This window comes from Xiphias gladius, chromosome 14, assembly GCF_016859285.1.
Source record: "Xiphias gladius isolate SHS-SW01 ecotype Sanya breed wild chromosome 14, ASM1685928v1, whole genome shotgun sequence".
Taxonomy (NCBI): domain Eukaryota; kingdom Metazoa; phylum Chordata; class Actinopteri; order Istiophoriformes; family Xiphiidae; genus Xiphias; species Xiphias gladius.
In genome coordinates, this window is record NC_053413.1 from 9302590 (window position 1) to 9323687 (window position 21098).

At 41.1% G+C, this 21098-nt stretch overlaps 4 protein-coding genes across 9 annotated transcripts; 1 reads left to right on the forward strand and 3 right to left on the reverse strand.

Moving 5' to 3' along the window:
- Nucleotides 1–8: 8 nt before the first annotated feature.
- On the reverse strand, nucleotides 9–3027 carry czib (CXXC motif containing zinc binding protein). Of its 2 annotated transcripts, XM_040142814.1 has the most exons (8): nucleotides 2726–3017; nucleotides 2544–2627; nucleotides 2046–2102; nucleotides 1857–1938; nucleotides 1733–1764; nucleotides 1217–1294; nucleotides 581–646; nucleotides 9–317 (listed from the first exon to the last, which is right to left on the reverse strand). In XM_040142814.1, the coding sequence occupies exons 1-8, from the start codon at nucleotides 2801–2803 to the stop codon at nucleotides 240–242; spliced, it is 555 nt and encodes a 184-aa protein (XP_039998748.1). In that variant the 5' UTR covers nucleotides 2804–3017; the 3' UTR covers nucleotides 9–239. The 2 variants fall into 2 exon arrangements, with proteins under 2 accessions (XP_039998748.1, XP_039998749.1); XM_040142815.1 differs by lacking the exon at nucleotides 2046–2102 and having other exon boundaries at nucleotides 2726–3027.
- Nucleotides 3028–4143: 1116 nt separating this feature from the next.
- uck2b (uridine-cytidine kinase 2b) lies at nucleotides 4144–9656 on the reverse strand. Its single transcript, XM_040144523.1, has 7 exons — nucleotides 9445–9656; nucleotides 6958–7117; nucleotides 6146–6242; nucleotides 5789–5931; nucleotides 5429–5526; nucleotides 5286–5334; nucleotides 4144–4709 (listed from the first exon to the last, which is right to left on the reverse strand). The coding sequence occupies exons 1-7, from the start codon at nucleotides 9547–9549 to the stop codon at nucleotides 4573–4575; spliced, it is 789 nt and encodes a 262-aa protein (XP_040000457.1). The 5' UTR covers nucleotides 9550–9656; the 3' UTR covers nucleotides 4144–4572.
- On the forward strand, nucleotides 8509–18026 carry aldh9a1b (aldehyde dehydrogenase 9 family, member A1b). 5 transcript variants are annotated; one of them, XM_040144520.1, is made up of 13 exons: nucleotides 8509–8620; nucleotides 9770–9953; nucleotides 10143–10355; nucleotides 11193–11338; nucleotides 11544–11673; nucleotides 12028–12162; nucleotides 14702–14898; nucleotides 15128–15268; nucleotides 15415–15603; nucleotides 15698–15785; nucleotides 16020–16161; nucleotides 16682–16794; nucleotides 17182–18026. In XM_040144520.1, exons 3-13 carry the CDS (start codon nucleotides 10184–10186, stop codon nucleotides 17274–17276), a joined length of 1548 nt encoding a protein of 515 aa, XP_040000454.1. In that variant the 5' UTR covers nucleotides 8509–8620; nucleotides 9770–9953; nucleotides 10143–10183; the 3' UTR covers nucleotides 17277–18026. The 5 variants fall into 5 exon arrangements, with proteins under 5 accessions (XP_040000454.1, XP_040000451.1, XP_040000455.1 ...); XM_040144517.1 differs by having other exon boundaries at nucleotides 10146–10355; XM_040144521.1 differs by having other exon boundaries at nucleotides 9770–9870.
- A 16-nt stretch (nucleotides 18027–18042) lies between these two features.
- zte38 (zebrafish testis-expressed 38) lies at nucleotides 18043–21011 on the reverse strand. The gene is made up of 12 exons (XM_040144522.1): nucleotides 20621–21011; nucleotides 20237–20381; nucleotides 19792–19855; nucleotides 19585–19621; nucleotides 19453–19473; nucleotides 19336–19362; nucleotides 19175–19242; nucleotides 18937–19082; nucleotides 18602–18834; nucleotides 18413–18461; nucleotides 18296–18336; nucleotides 18043–18154 (listed from the first exon to the last, which is right to left on the reverse strand). The coding sequence occupies exons 1-12, from the start codon at nucleotides 20669–20671 to the stop codon at nucleotides 18107–18109; spliced, it is 930 nt and encodes a 309-aa protein (XP_040000456.1). The 5' UTR covers nucleotides 20672–21011; the 3' UTR covers nucleotides 18043–18106.
- Between the last annotated feature and the right edge of the window lie 87 nt (nucleotides 21012–21098).

A 21098-nucleotide genomic window follows, 5' to 3' on the forward strand; every position in this document is an offset into this window, starting at 1 on the left:
TGGGGAAAAAAAAAAAAAAAAAAATCTCATCTCATCTGTTGAGTACGTTGATCAATCCAAGAATCCAAGACGTGTGTATGGACAACCTGTGCTGTTAATCCACACACCTCTCAATGTTCATCATCAACCAAACCAAGCCACTTCAGCATCCGAAGCCTCCTGGTTGCCAGGAAACAGGCCTGAAGTTGTTTGGCCGTAGTGTTCATTCGCCAACCTCTGAGGCTCATCACATGATGACATTAGCACTTGATGAACTGGTGTGTCACCTCATATATTCCCACAGACTCGTTGACTTTCTCATCGTAGTCTGTCCAGTCCTGAAATGTTGGAAACATGGTTTTTTGATTTTGAAAGTCATTTTCAGAACACCTGGGAAATCGCTGACTGAAGCAAAAGTAGAGATGAATGAAACAATCTTTATCAAAAATAACTACAAAAATTCACTCACTAATCACTAAGTGATGACAGCCAACAGTGCAGTATCAAAGGTTGAAATTCGGTTTCTAGTCAAATATTCCCTAAAACGAGTCTACCAGAAACAGGTACACTCTGAGGGACTAGTTGTTCCCACTGCACTTACTTTTTCTTGTAGGTTGATTTCAGGAAACGGTGTCCCTGACTCTTCTCCTTGTGCAGCAAAGCCAGCCTTGAGGAGGAAATTGAGAAAAGGTACATGGCATTATCATATTGTCCTAGTTATCTGGAAGCAGGAACACATTCCCCCAGTTTGGAAAAACACATAAAACCTTGATCTGAGATAACTGTCTATGTCGGCTATGTTTCTTCTGGAGTAGGATTAACAGGTGAAATGTTATTTTATCACTAATCTGACATAAGGTTTGGATGCGAATGTTTCAGCAGCAGGTCACCTGATTTCACTTCACATCAGTGGCATTTGTTATGTGGATCCATATTTTCTCCAGCCCTCTGACTACGTGACACATTTGCACATTTTTTAAAAAAAAATTTTGTGAACTGTTCCTTGACTTTTGAGTAGTAGATTTTTCCCCCCTCAGAAGTTATTTGGATTCAAATATTTGACTCCAGTGCAAAGGGACAAGCAAATCTACGGTAATTAGTTTAACCTGTGTCCACCTGTGAAAAAGGCAGGTTAAAAACATACACGCTGTGCATTTAATGACACACACACACACACACACACACACACACACACACACAAAAACAGTAAAACTTTTGATCAAACAAAGCTCCTCACCTGTGGTTGGAAGTCAATGGGCTCCAGACCTCGACACTCAAACTGCACCATTGTTTTGAAGCTTTCGCTATCCTCTGCCTTTAACCCATCAAAACAAACAGCATTAGAGACGCACGTTCACACTGAAATGAAGCTGTTTCACTCAAAATATTTATCAGTCAATAACAACATGTGACAGATTTGATTTAAATGTTGAGGGGATTTCTAAAAGGTTCTCATTATTATTATTATCTAACCAACATTATTTGGATGTTACTTTTTGTATTTACATCGTCAGTATTTGCCTAAAAGGATGATAAACCCTTCTAAAAAGATTATTCAGAACAAGTTTACTTCCTGCGCCATCTGTAACACTTTCAACTGATAACTACAAAGTACAGTATGTTGGGAGTAGCTGGGTGCAATACAGTTGCACTGGAGATAAAACAAAAAAGTCTCCTGCATAAACTTTCAGGCTGCATGAAAACAGGGTGGTGATGTGTGCGCTTAAAAGTACAAGTACAGGTATTTACTTACATTGTAGGGCGTGATTGTGTCTCCCAGGATATCTGTAAGCAAACAGTTGGCGTATTATACTTCCACCAGAAATTTACCTCAGAAAATGCAGACTGAGTGAGTCAAATGGCACGTCAGCTCATACCAATTGAATTTTCCCTAGCACAAAGTTTACACTTCTGCACCATGCTGGCACTGCCTCTTCCTCCTTTTAGCGGCACACTCTCCTGTGGAAACATTAAAAAACTGGTTGGATGCTGTGTGTTTATGTGTGTTAGTGTCATTTTTACAAAATCAAAAAGTGTATGGACACAAAGATCATTTTTATTCTTACCACTAGGGTTACATACTGCCATTTATCTGGGACCTCGCCACAGTTCCCACACTTCAGCTAAATTAAGAGGAAAAGGTACAAAAACAAAACTGCTTGTGTGACTGAGACAGAAAGGGAGAGATGCTCTAACAGTTCATCCGGAAAGGCACTGAACTAAAGGCAACGGAGAGGTGGAGGCTGGGAGACACTTCCAGACACTTTTAAAAAATAAAAAAAGTTATCAATTTTTTGTTAGATTTGCGCCAAATCCGTGCCAAACTGCTGTAATCTTTTAGGAGAATTGAGAGTTTGGTTCTGACAAATTTGGCAATCTGAGCACCAGTCGGTGCAGCGGTGAAGAGCGTGTCAACGTAATTAACATTTGCACAGTGTCCACGTATTTCATTAAAGAGGAGGTAATGTCAGTACGTTTCCTCTAACAACGAACATGATGAAATTACGACCGTTACAGAACGAGTGAAGGCGTGAACTAGCATGCTAGCTTGACAGCCATCCTACCTTCAGGAACCAGCGGAAGTCGTCGCCCACGGGTCTCACATTGGTGAGATTCTCCAGAGTGGCTTTAAACTGGAGCGCAAATTTCTGCCATGTATATGACAAAAGGAAAGTTTAGATTTCACCCAAAAATTAGCTACACTGACTCACAGTTTACAACAGGAACACGGAGCAGCGGTACGTACCACCATCTTGAAGCCTTCCCACTGACAACATTCCCTGCGGCGTTCAGGTACTCCTCGTATTTCTGATGTCTTAGTCATAAAGGTCGAGTTTTGCTATTTTGGTGGCTTTAGTGATACGGTTAAAGTGGTCAGTGTGACAGTAACATATTGTTTCGGGGTTGTTGTTTTTTTTTGCTTTATAAATCCATTCATTTTTAGTACTCAGGTCGACTACACGCATGCAAATCTTCACATATCCGTCAGCACTGTAAGGGAGCGGACCTACAGCGGCCGATCGCGAGCTCTAGTGGACACACTGGGAGGAGACTGAAGGACCTACTGACGGTGTTTTACTGTGAGAAGTCGTCTCGGCCAGGTCTTTGGTCGCACGAACACTCATGCGGCACCCAGGCATACATGTAAATGTCACAACAGTACGACAGTCACAGACTTTGCTCAAATAAACCAAACCTTTATGGCAGACACACTGGGCTGTATCAGTTTATTGACCATTAAGCAACTGACGACGTCATGTAAATCATCCAATAAAAAAAAAAAAAAAAAAAAAAACCCAAGCCAATTCAACAGCCATATGGTACAAATCTCATGGTACAAATCATTCATTCAATTGCACTATACACAACAAATACAGCACATGGAATACAAAATTGGTGCAACAGTTTTTATTGTAACCTTGTGTTAGAATGGAAACTGGTTTCTAGTGCGGACACTTGCTGTACATGTTAACCTGAGGCAACTTTGCGGAGGCATTGTGGTGGTTAACGGCCACACATCCGGGATAACTGATATTGCTGTGGCATCGAACACCCTCATCACATCTTTTTCTGGCATTTCAAAGCAAAATGGCATAATCAACCTGAGAGTACACATGTCATACTTTCATCTCAATCAACGGGGCTGATTCTGTCATGTAAATGCTGGCAAACCATCTAAGTTATGGAAGATTATAGGTAAATTATATATCAAAATTTGAATACCCTTCTCATGAATCAAAACTTGTCATTCACAAAACAGGAGTAGATGCATTACCGAGTTTTGATTGGGACAGTCAGTACACATCAATAGGCCGTTAATTAGAGGGGACAAGCATCCCAAAACAGTAACAATACCCAGAACACTGGACGCAGTTAATACAGTAGTCAGTTGAACCTTCCAGCCTTTGGCTTCTCTGGTCTGGTAGTCACATTATTCTGCGTGTGACAATCATAGCGTGATGTGTTTCTGCTGCTGCAGACATTATACGGAATCAATGTGGTGGACACTTTGTGTAGTGTAACACATTACACTAAACAGCACAATGAGAGATGTTTAACACGGAAAAAAGGGTAGGAAACATTGCCAAGATTGTCAGTACAAATACAGAGTGCAATCCTCATTTGTTCAACCCATCGTCTAATCCACATCCTTCTCGTTTGGAACCGACCCAAACATTTATCAGACGCCCCAGCCATTAGGGTTTCAAGTTTTATCAGACATTAAAAAATAGAAAGGTTCCCCCTCTTTTATTCACTGTCAGCATGAATTTCCACAGAGCAGCAGGGGATACATAAAAAACAAAATACAATCTGGGAGGAAAATGCATGGGGTCACTTTTAACCCATGGTCTCATCAGGAGAACACCAGCTTCACTTTTGACCCTCCTGACAAAAAATCTGAAACCCACGTTCAACATTTACAAGGAAAGTAACTAATATCTAGAGTAGTCATAATGATGATAATAAAAGGCATTTCAATTCTTTTTGCATCTCTTTTTTTTCTCCTCTCTTAAATACAGCGATGCCAACAGGCATTATTTACAGCGCAACCCCCACACCCCTCTCCGCTCTGTGAAGAGAGGTGTGACGAGGTCAATGAGGCCGGCTGCTGGACTCGGAGGTCCGCCGCTGACGTGGAGTACTGTGGCCGTTCATGCAGCCATTGTGACGTTTGCTTAGCCCGCCATTCAGAATGTCTTGGATGTGCTGTACTATCAAGTTGATGGCCACTGCAGGAAGTGAACAAGAGAGAGGTGGTTAAACAGAGGACTTAGGACTGCAGCACCGATTTAGCATTTCGTTTCGATAACGCTGTCAGACTCATGTTGGACATTTTTCTAGGCAATATCAAAATTGATGCATATCGTTTTTATTCCACACATTATTATTCTTTGTCAAAACTTGGCACCTACATTAGCAACAATGCCACTCAACCACCAACATTTTGAGCAGAGAGCTGGGTGTGTTATGCTAGTGAGGCCAGTGTAGCCTTGAGCCATTTGCCTCAAGCTGAGGTGAGTCAGGCTAGAGATCTCACAAGCTCATTTCCTCATAACTCCACATCCCCTGATGTTTTTCATTTTCAAACTTGTAGTCTTCAGTCCTAACCAACACCTTAAATAAAAAAAATAAAAAAACCCTAACATATGCAGTAGTACTCCCCCAACACCTGTAAACACACTTGAATGTGAAACATCGGTGGAGTTCCGCTTTAACGCAACACCTCACAAGGCCTCGAGAGAAGCATTTTCAAGTCTGTCCAACACGAATGCAGTGTCTGTTCTATTAAATCATTCTGGTCTTACCAAGGTTATCTGCTCCTCGTGGAATAATCACATCTGCATACTTCTTTGTCTAATAGAAATAAAGATAAAGGTCAAGCAATGCTCAATTTACCAGACAACATTTTTATCATGATCACACGTGCAGTGCACTTCACGTCACTTACTGGTAAACAGAACTCCTCAAAGGCCGGTTTCACAAAAGTAATGTACTGAACCAGCACCTGCTCCAGCTCTCTTCCACGCTCACTGATGTCTCTTAGAACTGAAAGAGAGAAAGCACACAAACAAGTTGGACAATATAAATATAGGCATTATACAAAATATATTTAAAAAAAAGAAAAAAATATATGTGTATAAAAACCCACACTAGTATTTGCTGGTGACATGGGAGAACCTACACTGGTGTAGAGATTGTCCTGCTTTCATTAACAGTGCTTGGATTACTTTGGTTAATTTTTTGAAATTAGTCCACGTAAGTCAGGAGGTGCACTGCTCTACTGTTGTTACAAGGTCTCACTACACACCTCGGCGTGAGAGCCGTGTGTCTGGATCTGTGTCAACAAACAGCTTCATCTGGAACAGATCTCTGATTTCCTGTGAGTAGAACATGAGGATACCCTCAAATAGGACCACGTCAGCCGGATACACCGTAACAAACTCCTCTTTCCTGGAACGACACACAGAAAAAAGTTCCTCCCTTCAGTCAGTGACTGTAGTCAGATATGATGTCATGCAAATTTAAATTGATTACACAATCAAGCCAAATGTTCGGATCAGGAACCTGTTTATCGTGACTTGTAGATCAAGGACTACTCCTCAGAGAAACAATGATGGGTGCTGGCCAAACAACAATTGAGCAGGAAACAGAGAGAGGTGCTCACCTGGAATGAGTCACAAAGTCATAAACTGGGATCTGGACTGTCTTCCCCTGCAGGATCTGTCTGAGTGTTTGCATGATCAGCTCATTGTCAAAGGCATCTGATGACAAGAAAAGGCAAAAATTGTTATCTTAATAGGATGATATATTACTTAACCCCAGTTACACAGGCTCAGTGTGCACCCATGGACACGTGGGCCCACCACACTGCACCTTCTGCAACCCAGGAATCTCTTTCGTGTAGCACGTGTTGGTTTCAGTCTCTGAGCCACAGAGCAGCTGCCTCTGAGAAAGGCCTGCTGACTTTGGGGTTTTAAAAATCAGCCGAGAAAAGAAGCAGGAGCAAGAGGGGCCAACGTCGGACTCCAAAAATGGAGTCTATGCTTCTGCCAAGAACATTTTGGGAAAAATTATCGACATGGCAGCGAAGCATGCTGCAAAAAGCAGCAGAAAGCTGCTGTTTTTATGGATTTATGTCATCTTTGGAATTTGGTTTTTTGAATTTCAAGTTATTGTCATCTGAGCCGTCATTTTTAATGTGTGTAGCACTAAAGCAGGCTCAGTTATTAATAACCCAAATGAGTGCATCTGTTTACATACATCATTTAGTTTACAAAGTATGTGGAGAATGTCAAAACCACGCAACCACAGTGAAACTCCACTTGCAGATTAAGTAGCACATGAACAACACTCTCCTTGAGGCCGCTGAAATCTGTGATATGCGTAGCAAACATGTGCCTGCTGCAAGTTAGCTGAGGTGCTCTACCCAGCGCAGTGCATGAGCTGTGCCACCAGCCATCCCGTGTTTTTATATACCTGGATGATCAAAGTTGAACTGGCCCTTCAGTGCCTTGGCCTTCTGCTCCGGAGTCAGCACCTTGTAGAAGCTGTCCTGGCTGAGGATCGCCACCTGCCGCTGGTGGTGGTCAATCTTGTTCTGCCCCAGCAGCTCCATAATTTTCTCACATACAGACGACTGCGGAAACAGACAAAAAGAAAAAAGAAAAAAAAAAAGAAAAGAAAAGATGTTTGTTGGAGTAGGTCACTAGATGGAAAAATTGTGTGATAGAGTACTGACAACATGGAGGTTAAACAAAATCGTACCATTACCAGTAGGAGTGAAAGCACCGTAATGATATTTTGTTTCAATTCAGTCCAAATGGAACGGAATTAACATGTTATGTCAGACCCTGGGTCACGTTTTACCTAGAAATTAGGGTGGGCGGGCAATTTCTTCACCGCGTATGAGGTCAGCTAACACAACCCCAGGTGAACTGCCCCGTCACCCACCACGTTTGTCCTCACTGACCTCCCCTACTAAATGAATCTCATGCCCAGTGCTGACTGGGCATTCCCCAGCTGCCCGAGGCTGTGCTGCTTTTGTGTTCATGAAATTGTGCTACAACGAATTTGGACGCCCCCACTCGGGAGCTAGGTGGTTGCGTCAACACAATCAAACGCAGCATTTCTAGCCACGCGGGCCTTACTCTGAACACAGCACGGATATAAACTACAATGGCATTTAGTAGTGCAATCCACAGAATCATCCAACAAAGATGAATGTCAATTGGATGATTACCTGATTAATCTTTTTTTTAAGAAAATTAATCCATAAATATTCTGACAAACCATTGTTTGTTATTTATAAAGTAAAAAGCAAATATTTGCTGTTTTTGACAAATGTCAGCAGCTGTCTTTTCTTTTGTCATTGTAAAATAATTGACTGTTGGTCCTACTAGGCAAGCATTTTAAGTAGGTATTTGATGCTCTGGCTATTTGATAGGTATTAACCATTTATCTAGTTATCTGCCAATAATTGATTGATGATTACATTTGTCAGCAAAACATCTTGATATCATTGTAGCAATAGAACAAAGAAATGCTTTTTGTATTTAACAAGAAACTGCATCAGCTGTGAGGTCAATGAAACTGAGCTTGGGGGGGGGGGCCTTCAGACGTGGAGGCTAAAATTACAGCACGAATCCAGTTCATGAAAAGAGGGTGATCTCACACCCAGGAAAGCAGTCACTAACTTCTCAACTAAAATTGTTCTGTCCTGGCGTTCAAGCACTGCAAGCAACCCTTCGGGCCAGCCCCTTGAGATGGCTTCTCAGGAAGCTAAACACTGGCTCAGTGCCAGTGTGATGATATCTGGGACACAGTTGGGGGGGGGTGTACCTACACCACAAGTTAAAATCAGTGACAGCCATGAAGAGTCCTAAATAATAATGCGTTCGTTCTTAAGAAGCACCTTGGCTGCAGCTCTCCAAAGCAGAGCGTTGCAGCTCAACTATTGTCCCCGGTGTTTCAGGCGCCACTGGCAAAGTCGCGACATAAAAACACACACACACACACACACACAAACACGCTTCAAAACAAAGACATCTAGTGACGTCCACGTCTGTGTGTCATTTCTCTGCAATTAGAGCGGGATCGGCGCCAGGGTGCTGCCGGTATTTGCCACTGCCCATGCAGCCACGTAAGTTGTGGTAAAACCCAAGACGATGATACATACATTTATTTGTAGAAATAAAAAGGTCGGTTTGTGTTTACTGTAATCTCGGCTAATGTTAAACTACCGCAAACCTGGTCGACGCCTGATTTCTTTGACTTTATAACGGTTTCTCTACTTTGAAACGAACAAAGGGACGTGGACGCGATGGCGTTAGAGAAATCCTCCGAGCTGCCGTTCTTCCCGCTGGCGCCTGTGTCCGTTGTCATTCATTACACTGACATCTAGGTTAACGTTGTTTAACGTTGCCGGTTATACTAAAATAATACATTTAATGCGGAAAAACACCAACTAAACATAAAACTACTATCTTATCATTAAGGTATTGTAGCGAGGAAACAGATGTGGTTGGCAATGTTTACAAACAGTCTGTCTACCCTTGAGGCAACCGAGCAGCACCTATTGTCTAGCGCACCCGGCACCGCTAGGCTAGCATGTGATGGAATTTAGCCAGGCGGCTAACCAGCTAAAATTAGTGATCTCCACGTAGTCTACAGGTAGTCGGTCCAGCTAACATCTGCCATCTTGTACGAACGGGAAAATGCATCTGATAAAAACATACAGTTAAAGACAACAGGCTTTGGACAAGTATGCAAAGTCGAACCGCTGCTAGCAGAGAGCTGGTGGTTTAAACAGATGATAGAGCTGTCAATCAAACCTCAACTTTGCGTGGCTGAAGCCACGCGGTCAACTAGCACCCGGCTGCTGACCGATCCGCTGCCGTGATTTAGCTCAAAATCTTAACATGACAGTTCACGAAATACGTCAAAGCAGCTAGGTAGGGTGCCAACCTTGCCGCTCGCGGTGCCTCCGGAGACCCCGATGAGAAAAGGTTGTCGAATAATGTTGGCATTCTCGCTACGGTCCTTTAGATGCGTCTCACTGTCCCCGGCCATACTTGCGATGTGCCGTTGGAGTTGCTGTGCTGGTAGATCATTGTGGCGGAGCTCCTCCCACGACACCCCTGCTAGTTTTATATTCTCTCGATTTTAATACTATAAATGTATTTGCATTTATTTTTTAATATAGGTTCATGGTCATGCACACAGGTTTGATATTTAATTAGATTCTTAATTTGTAAATATTATGCTGATGATTAATTTTTTTGATTGACAGCGAAGCCATCCAATCATCTGTTACGCTTTGACGGCTGCCGGATTTCAACCACGTTAGTACTTTATAAGCCCCGCCCCCTGGTTGAGCCTCAGGACAACAAAGTAAGGTTAACTAAACATTGTATTAAGAGTTAGATTTCGATTCACTATCTTCAAAACCACATTTAATGTGAAAACTCCTGAAGGTACATGTATTACTAAGGCTTAAATACAATAGTGAAACATCACACAACAAATATATGACAAGTCGAAGAAAAGTAGCTAGCGTTAACGGTCTTGTACACTTGCTGAAATTGACGTTTTAAGAATGTTGTCGTTTTTTCCTCGAATGAAGTGACAGTGTTTTACGGCATTAACCTGCACAATGTATTTAGCAGTTATCGGCTACACTTTGAGCACCAGGGCCAACTTGAATATGCTCCAGAGGCTGGCTGTGTCCCTGCGGCGGCCCGCTGCCGCTCCTCTCGCGGTACGATGCGTCTCCTCGGGCTCAGTGGAAGTCACGGTCCCGCTGAACTTCTGGGCTGGGAAGAGAAGGACAAGCCAAGAGAAATGCAACAGGGAACGTGTTTATGAACCTGCAACAGGTAAGCCATACAATTGTTTAAAAATGGGAAGAAAAAAAAACAACCTGTCTGTCTTTTGACATTATTGACACTGCCTCCTAACTTGACTTTGGACATTGATGTGTGAGGATGTCTGTCTGCTGACCTCTAGGGAAAAGGAAAACAATGGATTTTAAAGGGTTATCTTGACCTATCTGAAAGCATCCTAGTTATCTTTCTGCATAATGCATTTTCTACATTTGACGTTTACTTCTCTCAGGAAAGTAAAAAGTGTGCGCATGCTGTTCCTCAACAACATGCTCCGTCACATTCTGATTCATTTACTATTTCTGTTTATCCATATTGTCACACTTGGCCACTTCCATATGCAACCAGTTTCATGGCCCCTGAGCAGCTTCAGTCGAGCAGAACCAAGATTATGACCACATCCTTAGCTATTATAGGCTGCCTTGTACCCTGTGCATTGTAGATTTTCAGTGTCATTAATTTTAAGGCTCTTTGTGGCATGATTACTAGCCGTCATTCTAACATCTTAACTCCATCTGATCTCGCCTGTGTGCAGCCCACTCTCCAGGCACAATGATGCTCCTTATCGTATCGCTACCATCACTGAGAATGAATCCTCCACCTCCGCAGTGTAAATTTTTCTCGCTAAGTTCATTGTGCCACGGCCTGTAGCCTATAGGCCCAGACTTAATTTCCTTCTTTATCGAAGGATGACTTACACTGAATCAGTACTAACTAAATGAACAAGCAAAGTGAGATGGCCTTGTAAAATAGAAACCATGTAACCTGTTGTTTTTTTATATGTAACCTGTGTCCTCTGCTGTTGCCACCGTAATATGTTTCACATTCAAGGGCGAGTCTTGTGCCACTTGGAGCCATGTGGTGTTGTGGATGTCGATCAGGCCGTAAGGGCTGCCAAGTCGGCCTTTGGTCATTGGAGCAAATTGTCTGGGATGGAGAGAGCGAGGATCATGATAGAAGCTGCCCACATGATTGAGGTGTTTATTCTGTGTGCTTATTTGTACTTGTCACAGTTGCAGAATTTCAATTGGGTGATAAGTTGTTATGATTAGTACAAATTCTATAATGAAACCCAATAGGGGATAATAGCTTCTACCAAATTCACAAAAAGAGTTTCTTGAATGTCTTGTACATCTGGTGTTGTTTTTACACTAAGAAGATTTATTACATTTTCATGCACAGAGCAGGAGAGAGCAGATAGCGGAAATGGAGGTGGTCAATAATGGAAAGTCCATCACAGAGGCCCGTCTGGATGTAGACTCTGCCAGACTGTGTATAGAGTACTACGCAGGACTGGCCAGCACTCTGGCAGGTTGGTACGCCTCTCACTTAAGTGTTTTTACCTGGCAAATGGCAAATAAAATAACAGAAAAGGGGATGGCAGCCATTTAACTTAATATTATGAACTATTTGATCCACTGTTTTTATTGAAAATCCAATTTGATGGAATTTATTGTTCAGATTAAATAAATTAAAATGATTAATTTTAAACACTGACTGGTATTGCTATCATATGTGTAGGTAGAGGAAAAGGCTTTATGCAAAAAGTGTTATGACATACATTTTTGAGATTTCCAGTGTCAATACATTTTAGAACCAAAGTACTTAAAAAAATTTTTTAACCCTTTGTTTTATCATGTTTATGCTTCTGTTCTCCCTTGTAAAGGCCAGCATGTGCAGTTGCCTGGAGGATCCTTTGCCTACACCCGCAGGGAGCCTTTGGGAGTCTGTGTTGGCATTGGTGCTTGGAATTATCCTTTTCAGATAGCTGCTTGGAAATCAGCTCCAGCCCTGGCTTGTGGTACTGGATTCTTCTAAAGCTATCAAGGCGTCAATTATTATTTTTATTACACCTAAATTATTTCCTGTCAGGAAGGTTCTTTTTTTCATTAGTTATGTTTATTTGTTATTTAGCAGAATATCTCAAAAACTGCCTTAAAGAATTCAATGAAACATGTCAAAAAGTTAGTCCGTGGGCCAAGGAAAACTTAATGAAACACAGTGATGAAATCTATAAAGCACTTTAAAAAATTGGCTCATAACTCCTAAAGAGTAAGGCTTTAAGCAGGTGGGAAAAAAGGTAATTTCAAGAAGAAACACAGCCTCCTTCGAAATTTGGTATATATGATATTGGATGAGCCTGAAAAAAGTTCATTTTCTTCATATGCTTCTGTAAATGTTTTTTAAATTATTCTAGGTTTGGCTTATTTAAGAGAAACTGCAGTAATGCTTTAGCATATTGTGTACAGTGCCTTCATAAAGTATTTAGACCCCTTCAGCTTTTTCACATTTTGTTACATCACAGCTTGTGAAGGAAAAGTTGGTTTATCATTTATTAACTTTTGGTGATGCTCCCATAGAAGTTTTAAGGTTTCTCCCAGGGACCTTAGATGTTTTGAGTCCTGGGGGGGGGCGTACCTATGGAGCAGCCCGTTGGCTTACCATAAATGGAAATAAGCCAAGCCATGTCTGTCTGCGTTTTAATTTATGGCCAGGGCATGGACATTGTGTTTCCTATCTTATTGGATGGTGTATTTTGGTTGAAGTAAAGATAACCAAACAACCAAATTCTTTGTCTTAAACACTATAAAGATGATTGAAGAGACTCTCCGTTGACTGCTAGTGATAAGGTTTGTTTGTCTCCTATATTGTAACTTACAATATATTTCATTTTAATCCTATCAGTGTTTTGTGTTCAGAGTCTTTTGTAGAAAATCTTCCACAACAAGCCTTATGCTAAGATCAATTAAAACACCCTCCAAAAACACTACACCTAATAACCCCATAATTTCAAAGCAAAAAACTAATGTTTTTGCAAATTTGTTAAAAATCCATAATTTCTTCAATGGAAAAGGTTTGGAACAACCAGGACTCTTCCTAGAGCTGGCTGCCCAGCTCAACTGAGCAATCAGGGCAGAAGGACCTTGGTAAGAGAGGTGACCAAGAACCTTATGGTCACACTGGCCAAGATCCAGAGATCCTGTGTGGAGATGAAACTTCAGGAGGACAGCCCATTCTGAGCATTATGTCTTGTTTCCTCCAGACATTACGCTTAGAGTTGAGGCCAAACAGTTCAATCTTGGTTTCATCAGACCGGAGAATCTTGTTTCTCACAGTCTGAGAGGTCTTTAGGTGCATTTTTGCAAACTCCAAGTGGCTTTCATGTGTATTTCACTGAAGAGAGGCAGCTGTCTGGTTCCTCTGCCATAAAGCCCAGATCAGTGGAGTACTGCAGTAATGGTTGTCCCTCTGGAAGTTTCTCCCATTTCCACACAGGATCCCTGGAGCTCAGCCAGAGTTCCCATCAGGTTCCTGTTCACCTCTCTTACCAAGGGCCTTCTACCCCGATTGGTCAGTTTGGCCAGGTGGCCATCTCTAGGAAGAGTCCTGTTTGTTCCAAACTTCTTCCATTGAAGAACTATGGAGACCACTGTGCTCTTGAGAACCTTCAATGCAGCAGAATGTTTTTGCAGCTTTCCCTAGATCTGTGCCTCAACACTATCCTGTCTCTGAGCTCTGCAGGCTGTTCCTCTAACCTCATGGCTTGGTTTTTGCTCTGATATGCATTGTCCGCTGTGAGACCTTATATAGACAGGTGTGTGCGTTTCCAAATCATGGCTAATAAATTGAATTGACCTCAGGTGGACTCCAGTAAAGGTGTAGAAACATCTCAAAGATGATCAAGACAAATGGGAAGCACCTGGGCTAATTTCAAGTGTCACAGCAAAGGGTCTGAATCATTATGTCAATGTCATCGTTCAGTTTTTCAGTTTTTCCTTTTTAATAATTTGCAAACATTTCTGAAATTTTGTTTTAGCTTTGTCATTATAGGGTTTTAAGTGTAGACTAAAAACAAAAAGGGAAAAACCCTTTTAGCATAAGGCTGTAATATAAGAAAATGTGAAAAAAGTGAAGAAGTCTGATTACTTTCTGAAGGCACTGTAATTGCAGCCAAAATAAAATTATAGGTATACATGTTTACCCTGAGCATCCTTAAAAACCTAATGGCACTTCACCTATAGATGGCACTACAGCAACATGATGAATTTAATAGCCGTATCCCCAGTTGTCATGAGTCTGTCTCTTCACATAATTCTTCACAATTTTTTGATGTAATAAGCCCCAACTTTCATAATTTAAGTCTTGTTCCAAACCCACAACCGCTGTCTTCCCCTATGTGTGTTCAATGGAGAACTGTATCCAGTTTAGAGAATTGTCCAGACGTGACACACAGTAGGTATAATCTCTGAGTGCTCTCTAGTTGGTTAGATGAGTCAGACAGAATGAGCCTTAATTGTTTTTTTGTTCTTTTTTTCTCTTGTTTCTGTCATATAAAACAGGCAACTCCATGGTGTTCAAGCCATCCCCGGTGACACCTGTGACAGCAGTCATGCTGGCAGAAATCTATGCTGAGGCTGGAGCTCCAGAGGGGCTGTTCAACGTGGTGCAGGGCAGCCAGGAGACTGGCAGTTTACTCTGCCATCACCCTCATGTGGCTAAGGTGTCCTTCACTGGGAGTGTGCCCACAGGCAAGAAGGTCAGTGTTATTTTACATGGAAGAACTAAAAATCATACAAACCCTGTCACCTTTTCTGGGTTTTATTGGTATAAAACAGTACATACCTCTCATGATTGGGAATTGTAGTTGTCTAAATTTAGGATTTGTAGATCTGGTGTTAAAGATGTTGAAGCCTGTCATTTCTGTCCTAATATGAAATGAGATCAGAATAATTGATTGATATTCTTCCATGTGACGTGATCCACAGATTATGGAGATGGCATCCAAGGGGGTGAAACCTGTGACTCTGGAGCTTGGGGGGAAATCGCCTCTGCTCATCTTCCAGGACAGTGATCTGGAGAACGCCGTGAGGGGAGCTCTCATGGCCAATTTCCTATCCCAAGGCCAGGTAGTGTGCACGGTTTTTTTGATATTTTATGTTGTATTTTTCATACACTGTCACATTTTAGTATCTTTATGTGCTGACACATTATAACTTCGCGTCTAATCTACACATGAAAGCATTTTTATTTGATTTGATCAAATGTATCACAGGTCTGCAGCAACGGTACAAGGGTCTATGTTCAGAGGGATATCCTGCCTGAGTTTGTGGAGGAAGTGGTGAAGAGGACCCAGGCAATTGAGATAGGAGACCCACTGTTAGAGAGCACCCGAATGGGAGCGCTGGTCAGCCAGCCACATCTAGAAAAAGTCCTCTCCTTTGTGGATCAGGCAAAGAAAGAGGTAAGACGTATCAGAATAACTTATTTTTCTTTGTCCGTAGCCTTGTGTACAGAAACTTCCATTTAGACTTTGGTTTGAATTGTACTGTTCCTAGGGGGCCAGAGTGTTGTGTGGAGGTGAAACTTTTGTCCCCTCAGACCCCAAACTCAAAGGTGGATACTACATGACTCCATGTGTATTGGGTAAGATTTCAGGACATTCTTCTATAGATACAGCAAATTCAGAAAGCATACAGCCCCCTTTTTTACTCTTTGTTGTGGTGCGACAAACTATTTACTGTGTTTCTAACTCCGGCTGCAACGCCACAATGTAGAGTAAGTGGGATTCAGCACTGTCTGAATACAGTGTAGACTGATGGAGTTTTTTAAGTGTCAGTCTTTCCACATACTTGTTCTGTTTTTTTTCCTTACATATAGGTGACTGCACAGATGAGATGACCTGTGTGAAGGAGGAGATCTTTGGTCCCGTCATGTCTGTGTTGTCCTTTGAAACAGAAGAGGAAGTGCTGCATAGAGCCAACAACACCACCATGGGTCTGGCCGCAGGAGTTTTCACCAGGTAGGTTTATGAAGGGACCAATAGGGCAAACTCACTGGACAATAAATGTGATTCTTATTTTATTTTTTTTATTTTTTTATTTTTTGAAACCACAAGAGCATCTTAAACACTTCTGAAGAAAATGGATTCAGTCTGATTTTGGCAAACCGACTACCTCTTTTTTTTCTTCTTCTTCTTTTTTTGAGCCTCATCAATATCTTCTTCACTTGTGTGCTCACGTCTTCACTCCTCATATTGACAGACCATTACACCTGGATATAAATAGCACCTTTCAACTGTCAGTCAACTCTGAGCCCCATGTGAGCTCCTTTGCGCATGAACTAACATTGAAACAATACACAGCTGCCAAAGACCAATTTAGTTGCCAGGTGTACAATTACTTTTGAACCCTTGCAATTTGGATACTGTTTTAAAAGGGCCATATCTCCCACACAGTTCTTTCAATATCAGTATATCAGTATTCTTAAAATGAGCACACAACTAAATGAAAGATTTTTTTTTTTTTAAACCTTTTGTTAAGTGATGTGAGGCGAGCCCATCGTGTAGTTGAACACCTCAAGGCTGGTTCCTGTTTCATAAACAACTACAACATCACTCCTGTCGAGGTGCCCTTCGGAGGCTTCAAAATGTCAGGTACAGTATGATTGTTTGCACGTAGACCAGGAGCCCAGAATCACTGGCAAGTTACGATTTTTTTATTAATCATTTTAGTCTGCTTGCGGCATTATTTGTGACTAGCATCACCAGGACAGAGATTGCACCCATTCAGTTGTCCTGGCAACAGACTTCACCAATTTTGTTTTCAAACCAGGTTAGATGTTATGAGTTATTTGAGCGACCCAAGTCTAATTGTAAGTAATATGCCTAAATGTAAAACTATGACATTGTGCTCTCTTCCAAAGTCTAATACATTCTCAGTAGCTAATCTGATCTGTGGAAAGTACCTTCCTTATTTAAAAACCTAGTGCCACTATCAGTCACAGTAAGTGAAAGTAAATTTATAATCCTTACATTCTCCAGGTATAGGACGGGAGAATGGCAAGGTGACGATTGAATACTACTCCCAGCTAAAGACTGTGTTTGTGGAGATGGGCGATGTGGACAGTCTCTTCTAGGAAACACACACAGAAGAGGATGAAGCTGTAACACTGAGCCAGAGACTGGAACAGATTGTCTCATCCATCACTCAGGGAAAAAACATCAAACGGAAGTGCTAAAAAGTGTTGAGAAACAAGCCTTGATCATTGGCGCTCATGTAGGCCGTCCTTAATGTCAGCCAGGTTTTTCAATATTTTGTGAATTTAAGGAAAATGTAACACAATTCAAGGCAATCTGAGAAAACAGATAAGTAAGCGAGATTAGTAGCAATGTAACATTGGATTTGGAAACACCTTAAAATTAAAAACAAACATTATTATCTGTGCCAAATGGATCTAATTAAAGACTGTTTTTACTATTTACTAAACATTGATTGTTTTCAGCTGCTTCAGCATAGATGAGTTACATTTTGTGATCCATGAGTTCCAATGCAGCAGTTTTGCCTTGCTAAATATGTTGGCACATATGTAGAGACTAAACTTTGAAATGTGTTTTACGTTTTTGCACAAAACAAAACAAAGTTTACAATCAAGTTTTTATTTCTTGAACAATACACCTCAATATATTTTTATACACATACAATATTACAAAATGAAGCACTTTTGAACATTGTATTGATTTTAAGTAATCTAGATTGTACACTTCATGTACGCTTTTTGTACAGTGCTGTTTAAATTAGAACTTAGACAACAACATTTTGCCTTTTATAGGTAAAGTGAATTATCGAAGGAACCTTACTCATTTGGTAATAAGTTGTAACATAAACACTGTTTGTAAATATTACAACAAAATAAAGAAATTTTCCCTGTATGTGTTTGCATTGCTTTCAGAGCACTTGTCTTGTTGGCTAAATTCTTCTTTTCTTCCTCGCCAGGTTTTTGGCAGCTGCATGTCTCTAAGATAGACAAGAAAGGTAATCACCTGTCTAGTTTGCATTAACCCCTAATACAATTCAGGAGAAGCTCTAAAAGGTCATGCTTTTTTTATTTTTCGATAACATGCATACTCTACTGTGATCATCCCTTTGTACATCTACCTTTGCCACAGGCTTGGTGGGTTTCTTGAACTGTGCAGACTCTGTTTAAAGGAAGGTCAGAGGTGAATCACCTCAGATAAATTTTGCGGTTTTAACAGCACCAGCACATTTACTTACCATCTTCAGAGGGCAGATCCTCTTCGTCATATATTTTCTTATGAGGAGCCTGTAATGAGGTATTTTTATTAATAATAATAATAATAAGTAGAAGAGCAAAACAACAGCAATGTGGACGAAACTGAAAACCTTAGTTGTGAGACCACTGTAAAATTGAATTTCAGAACTTAATCTTCTTTCTAGATCCACCTTGATTGTTTCCTTCTCTGGAGGATTCCTCTGAAAAACCTGCTTGGTCTCCCTCAGTTGGTTCCCTTCCTGAAGTTTCTCCAGCCGGCCTTGTTCGGCCGACACACGAACTCTCAAGCTGTGGAAGGCCGTCTGCACCTCACCCACCTTGAAGTGCACTGCCGTGCCTTCAAACCACAGACTATCACATTCGCCCTCCTTGAAGCCTGGTGGTTGGTAGTCAGCAGGAGTGACTTTGAAAGGAGAGCAGGACCAGATATTTTCATTATACAACCCAAAAAATGAAACTAGATTTTGAAGTGATTCTCTGAGACATTAATAGTAAAGCGTCTTACTGTCATCATAATAGTAGAGCTTCATGGTGAGGTAGACATTATTGGGAAGGGCTTCCAGGTTCTGCATGAGCAGAAAGAGCTTCCTGACAAGCAGCACTGAGGCTCTCTTGGTGTCCTCCAGTGTCACCCGCATTTCCACATTGTTCCTGCGGTTTCACGAAGATTAGAATATTAGATCAGTTCACCTGTTGAGGCCGCGTCTATGTGACAAAAGCAAACTCAGTATGTCCAACCAAACCTGAGTATGTCCATCTCTGGTCCGTTTTCAGTGTATTTGAATTTGAACTGGTAGGACTCAATAATGCACTGCAAAAAGTGAAAAATAAATCTGAAGGTTTCTTAGGTCTTGATCAGACAGGCATTTTAATGACCTTTTCAGTATTTTAAGAGAGAACTTACATTAGGTTCTCCTGGATTGGTGTAGACCTAGATTGCAAAAGCATACAGTAAATGTTGGCAACTTTTTTTGCTCTATATAAGCAATGTGTTAAATCTAAATGCTGCTGATTTACGTACCCCAATGAACACAATCTGGAGCTGTTAAAAGGACAACATTGCACGTTGGTAATAGTAGTTGCAGTATTGATCAAAATGGCAGACCAGATAAAATATTTCAAAGTCAAGGTATTGACAGATGCATTAACTTACATATTGCTTCTCTAATGCATCAAAGCAGCCCATCATCCTGGAACACACAAGAGCAGGATAAATACATCAATTAGGGAAGGAAATTACCCTCAAGTGCTGATTAACACCGCAGATTCTCCATTTTACAATGGGTCAGGTCTGGCCTCTGGTGTTGAGCCAGCCGCTGTGGCCAGTCTGGGAGAATTAAGGCAGGAATAATATAATTACCATTTCACAACTTTGCTGGCACCCGGCGTGTTGCAGTCTTCACGTAAAACTTTAATGCACAAATCTGGTAAGATGGCAAACAGCAAATGACAAAATAAACAGCCTTTACAGATGGCAAAATGTGTCCTTACTCCTTGATAATCAAAGTATATCTACAATGAAACCAATTGTAAAATTCAGTGCATTTTCAGTAGGTTTTCTGGAAGTATTTGCCGTGTTTTCAAGGTGTAAATTGTTATTTCTCCCGTTTTTATTATTTATTATGGGTTTCAAAAATAGCAGCAAGAAAGTTAAAAGTCATTGTCTTTAGTAATGAATGTGTTCAACAAGTTCCCACACATGAAAACCAATGATTTTCCTTAACTTTCCCTGTCTGGAATACACTATTACAAATTCCATGGTTTTCCAAATGTGTGCATCACTTTCTGTGGTCGTTTGTGTTCACCTTCCAGATATCTGGACCTGTAGGCATCCTCCGGGAAAATCCCCCTGAGGTAAGTGATGGAGGAGACTGCCACAGCCATCATCCTCTTGACGAAGACGAGGGACTCTTGCTTGGTTTTTAGCTCGCTAAGGAATAATCCTGTCCACTTTATAAACATGTAACAAACACGGTGTTTGAAAGTCGAAAATATTTTTCGCTAACGTTACGGCACGTTTGACTTTTTACCTTCATGGCCACACTATGGCGCAATTCAGAGTCTTAAACATTTTACAGTACGGAGAAAAGGAATCAATTCAAAGTTTGACTCATAAATATGCAAAACTGTTAGAGTAAATAACATCGTAAGCAATATTATCTTCAGCTAAGTGTGTGGTGTGATCAAACCTCAGCAGTTGCCTCCTTGTTCTTCCTCAGGCACATCTTCCCTGCTGCCATTTCTGCTTTCCTGTTGCTGAGGGTTAGCTAACTAGGTATCGCTAATGCTAACGATAAACTAGCTAACATCAATATTTAATCTCGGCTAATTCCAAAACAGCAACAATATTTACGGCACTTTCTTGAGAAGTATTCGTATTATCTTGCTTAATGCGGTCCACGAAGCTTATTTTAATGCTGGACAGGTTAGGAAGTTACTCGAACATTAAAGCTGCTAATGCATCAGCCAGAACCAGAGGCTTCGATCTTATGAGTGTTTCCCGCCAAGGAAAATGTCCTCAATGACAATACAGTGCAGTGTCCTGTAGGTAAGTTATTGGAAGATCATTTGTGCAAATTTCAGTAACTGATGTTAGTAAAACAGAGGTGGACTGCAGAGGTAAAATTAATAGAATAATTTCTCCTTTTTACTTCTCATTTTCCAACT